Below are 5,365 nucleotides of genomic sequence, written 5' to 3' on the forward strand. Positions count from 1 at the left end.
CACAAGGAAAAACTGCCATCATCAAGAGAAACATAAGAAAATATGACAGTAGAATTCAATATGGTACCCTGGATAAGACTCTGGAAAAGAAAAAAAGTTCTAACCATTAAAGTGAGAACTATAGAACTCTAATTAAATTATGGACTTCAGTTAATAATAACTTATCAATATTGGCTGATAAATTACAACAAAAGTATTATACTGATGTTAATAGGGGAAACTGAATAAAGCATATGAGAACACTTAGACCGTCTTGATTTTCCTATAAACCTAAAACTGTTAAAAAATAAGGTCTATTGAAAAAGAAATATGTCAAATTAAACAGTGATTATCTCCTGTGGTGGCATTATGGATAATTTTTGTCTTTGTAGTCCTTGTACCACATACATTTTCTAGAACATAAGATTTTCTTCTCAATCTATTACTATAGCTATCATAATAAACTTCAAAAGACGATACTATTTGTTGAATAATTATATTTGATCACATACTGACTATGCTAAAATTTTTAGCAATACTGTGTAGTGAACACTATCCTTTTTTTAAATGAACTATTTGTTTGTTAACTTGTAATATACACCACTTGCTTTTTCTGAGATGGGCCCAATGTAACCAGTGGCAAGGAAGGGATATCTGAAAATATCCTCTCTGAAAACTGAAATTCCCACTTCAATCTTAATCTTTAACAGCAAGGATTGTGATGGAAGCCTGCATTACCTGCAATTATTTTATCCCAAGCCATATTTGCTTTTAGTCTACAGGTAAACTGTTTTCTGTCAGCCTGACAAATAAATGTCTGCCTAACCCTGGGGGGACAGGGGATAGTATTGAGGAAACAAGTGTTCTTTAAGTTACATGGTTAGTAAGTGGCAGGTAATAAGACTCCAAAACATATTTTTATGTCCTTATCAAACAGAATTACTTGTTTAGCGCTTCATAAAATTATTAATACATATATCATTTTAAAGTACTTCACAATAGAGCTCTAATCTCTAGAGTATACAAAGAACTCAAAAAGTTAAACAACAAAAAAACAAATAACCCAATCAACAAATGGGCCAAGGACTTGAACAGAAACTTCTCAGAAGAGAATATACAATCAATCAACAAATACATGAAAAAATGCTCACCATCTCTAGCAATCAGAGAAATGCAAATTAAAACTACTCTCAGATACAATCTCACTCCAATAAGAATGGCAGCCATTATAAAGTCAAACAACAATAAGTGCTGGTGAGGATTCAGGAGGAAAAAAGGTACACTCATACATTGCTGGTGGGACTGCAAATTGGTGCAGCCAATTTGGAAAGCAGTATGGAGATTCCTTGGAAAGCTGGGAATGGAACCACCATTTGACCCAGCTATTCCCCTTCTCGGACTATACCCAAAAGACCTAAAAAGAGCATACTACAGGGATACAGCCACACCAATGTTCACAATAGCTAGAATGTGGAACCAACCTAGATGCCCTTCAACAGATGAATGGATTAAAAAAATGTGGCATTTATACACAATGGAATATTACTCACCACTAAAAAATAACAAGATCAGGGCATTTGCAGGGAAATGGATGGCATTAGAGCAGATTATGCTAAGTGAAGTTAGCCAATCCCTAAAAAAACAAATGCCGAATGTCTTCTCTGATATAATGGGGGTGACTCAAAATGGGATAGGGAGGAAGAGCATGAGAAGAAGACTACCACTAAATAGGGAAGAGAGGTGGGAGGGAAAAAGAGGGAGAAGGGGAGTTGCACGGAAGATGGAAGGAGAACCTCATCATTATACAGAATACATTTATGATGTTGTGATGAGAAAAAGAAAAAAAAGTGTGTCACATTAGATTGGATAGAGAGAAATGATGGGAGAGGAGGGGAGGAGTAGGGGGGATAGGAAAGGCAGCAGAATAGAATAGACATTGTGATTGCTGTATGTTTATAGGTGACTCTATGACCAGTGTGATTCTGTAATCTGTACAATTAGAAAAATGAGAAATTATACTCCAATGATTCAAATGTATGAATTGCCAAGATCATTGTAATATCATGAATAGCTAATAAAAAAATTAATTAAAAAAAGTACTTCACAATATTGTCAGTATAGGTTAAAAGACCTGTATTTATGGAAACTGTCAGGAAGACAATGCATGACAAGCACCACTATACTGTTAACTTAGAGAAAAAAAACAAATACAACAACAAAAAACTTCCATCAGATGAAACAATACAAGCAGCACTGAAAGCTACACAAGAAACGTAGTGACTGCTCAAACACTTCTAATAACTACAGATCTTGTCTTGTCCAAAGATATCTGGAATCATCTTTCCCTTAGGCAATAAGGTAATTCTTTCAACATATATGAAGTTAAGAACTAAATTGAATATTCTCATCACACTACTTTAAAGAGGGATCTAGACTGATTTCTTGCCCTCATCACAGTTCACCACCCCACTGGTCAAGTTACTTCAACATGCGACAGAATGAATAAGCTGAGAATTAATAGCTTTTACACCTGTTGCTTTTCATGAACCATTTCAGAATTTCTAAAGCACATATGACTGAACTGAGGCAGCCCTATTTCTAAAGTACATTGGTCCTTATGAAGCAAAATAAGCCAAGCTGATTGCAGGTAGGGCCTGAGTAGAGAAATACAAAACCTACCCGAAGAGTTACCTTGTATCAGCATCCATGAACAAGATGAAATACTTTGAAGCACCTTTCCAAAAGACACAAGACCTAGTTTGAAGGGGTACTTATTCACTGGTAAATTCTGGGATGTGAATTTAAGAATAAAAAAACAAGTCATGGCTGGGTGCAATGGTGCACGCCTAAAATCCTAGCTATTCAGGAAGTTGAGGCAGGAGGAATTCAAGTTCAAAGCCAGCCTGGACAATTTGGCAAGGCTCTTGTCTCAAAATAAAGACTGCCCCTGAGTTCAAATCCCAGCACCAGATAAATGAATAAATAAACATCACAAGAAAATAAAAACCTGCTATGAACTGTTTAGGTTCCTACCAAATTCATATTTGAAACCTTAATGCTAAAGTGGTAGTAAGTAACCATTTGGGAGGTTTTAAAGCAAAAAGGTAGAATCTCATGAAGGAATTAGTGCACTTGGTTCTCTGCCATATGAAAACCCAGAAGGAAGAGGCCTCACCCAGAACCTGACTATGCTGATACCTCATCTTGGACTTTCTAGCCTCTAAAGCTGTGAAAAGTTAAGTTTCTGTTGTTTAAACCACCCAGCCCAAGGTAATTATAGTAGCTCAAACTAAGACACAAACCAATTTTTTAAAATAGACAAAAGATTTGAACAGCCATTTTACCAAAAATATACAGGTAACAAAAAAAGTATATAAAAAGATACCCAGTATTATTGGTCATTAGGAAAATGCATATTAAAATCACAAAAAGATACCTGTTAAGTCAGTCTTTAAAAAAAAAAAAAAAACAACTTGACAATACAAAGCGCTGGTGAGAATGTAGTCACCAAAGTTCTCATACATTGCTGGTGGGAAAGCATGACATAATACACTTTGGAAAACAGTTGGGCTGACTTTAAAAAACATACTTACTGTACTTACTATAAACATATTTATATACTTACTATAAACATACCTTTTTAAACATTCTTACTATAAAATACAACAATCACATTCCTAGCTGAGTGTGATGGCGAACATGTGTAATCCCAGCAGCTCGGGAGGTTGAGACAGGAGGAGGATCGCAAGTTCTAAGCCAGCTTCAGCAAAATCGAGGCGCTAAGCAACTAACTCAGTGAGACCATCTCTAGATAAAATACAAAAAGTAGGGATATGATGTGACTCAGCGGCCAACTGCCTCTTAGTTCAATCCTGGTACCACCCCCCAAAAAAATCTTTATAGAAATGTTCTTAGCAATTACTACTAATAATCAAAAACTAGAAACAATTCAAATATGCCTCAACAGAAGAATAAATTGTGATTCATCTGTACAATTCAATATGATTCAGAAATAAACAGGAACCACTCTTGATATATACAATACTTTGGATGAATCTCACGGTTAAATTAAAAAAAAAAATTCAGAAAGCCACATTATTTTGGAAGAAATAAGATCAGAAATTGCCAAGGAAACTCAGGGAAAAGGCTTAAAAAGGGGGTAGCCTTTTTGAAAGCAATGTGGTTTTGAGTGCAGCAGAGCACCATGCTGCCAGCTTCTGCTCCTGACTCACCACTGTTCTCTCTCGCTGAGTAACAAGTAGGTCAGGAAGCTGCACCACAGTCATGGCATTTAAAGAAAACAGAAAGGCACCCGTAGAACAGATAGTGATTCATTATATTAGAATTATCCTTACCAGCCGCAATGTGAAATCACTTGACAAAGTGTATGCTGACTTGATCAGAGGCATAAAGGAAAAGAATCTCAAAGTGAAAGGACCTGTTTGCATGCCTACTAAGACTTTGAGAATCACTAAAAGAAAAACATCTTGTGGTGAAGGTTCCAAGACCTGGGATCCTTTTCAGATGAGAATCCACAAGGACTCATTGACTTTGCACAGTCCTTCTGAGATTGTTAAGCAGATTACTTTCATCAGTATTGAGCCAGGAGTGAAGGTCGAAATCACCATTGCAGATGCCTAAGTCAACTGTTTTAATAAATTGATTATCAATTGTTAAAAAAAAAAAAAAAAAAAAGAAAGAAAAGGGGAGTAGCAAATTTTGTGGGGGCGGGGGAGAGGGTGATGTTAGAATTGTTCTCCATTTTGATTACATAATCTGTTTTAAAATTCAGACCTGCACATCAAAGAGCAAACTTCAGTATCTGTAAATTGAAATGAATTATTTTTAAATCAATGAAAATTAACAAATCTTATGAGATTAAAAATCCTTGGGGCTGGGGTTGTGGCTTAGCGGTAGAGCGCTCATCTAGCACGTGCAAGGCCCTGGGTTCAATCCTCAGCACCACATAAAAATAAATAAATAAAATAAAGGTATTGTGTCTAACTACTTCTAAAAAATAAACATTTAAAAAAAAAATCCTAGCATCCACACTCCTATGATGCTCTTCCTTATGAAAGAAATCCAGCTAATAAGCCAAGGAGATTTGGGAACATCTGGACTAATTAAAAGCACATGTCCCCTAATATAATGAATTGAGAATTTGGCATGATTTCTGGAGTAGTCCTGCCAAAGGGCATAACCTGAATCAAATCATGAGAAAACACGAGACAAAGCCAAACTGAGGCCATTCTATAAAATAACTGGCGTGAACTCTTTAAAAATGTCATTTCCGTAAAGCACACACTTAGGAACTGGTCCAGATTAAAGTAGACAAAAGAGGTATGTGAATCTAATATAATGTACAATCTCACATTTGTTGTTTTAT

General features: G+C 35.8%; 1 protein-coding gene across 1 annotated transcript; it reads left to right on the forward strand.

Annotated features, from left to right (window-relative positions):
* The first annotated feature begins 4,263 nt into the window (after positions 1-4,263).
* LOC114078711 (small ribosomal subunit protein uS10-like) lies at positions 4,264-4,620 on the forward strand. The gene has a single exon (XM_034635552.2). The coding sequence runs from the start codon at positions 4,264-4,266 to the stop codon at positions 4,618-4,620; it is 357 nt and encodes a 118-aa protein (XP_034491443.2).
* Positions 4,621-5,365: the final 745 nt, after the last annotated feature.

The sequence above is a fragment of the Marmota flaviventris genome, chromosome 17 (genome assembly GCF_047511675.1).
Source record: "Marmota flaviventris isolate mMarFla1 chromosome 17, mMarFla1.hap1, whole genome shotgun sequence".
Classification (NCBI taxonomy): domain Eukaryota; kingdom Metazoa; phylum Chordata; class Mammalia; order Rodentia; family Sciuridae; genus Marmota; species Marmota flaviventris.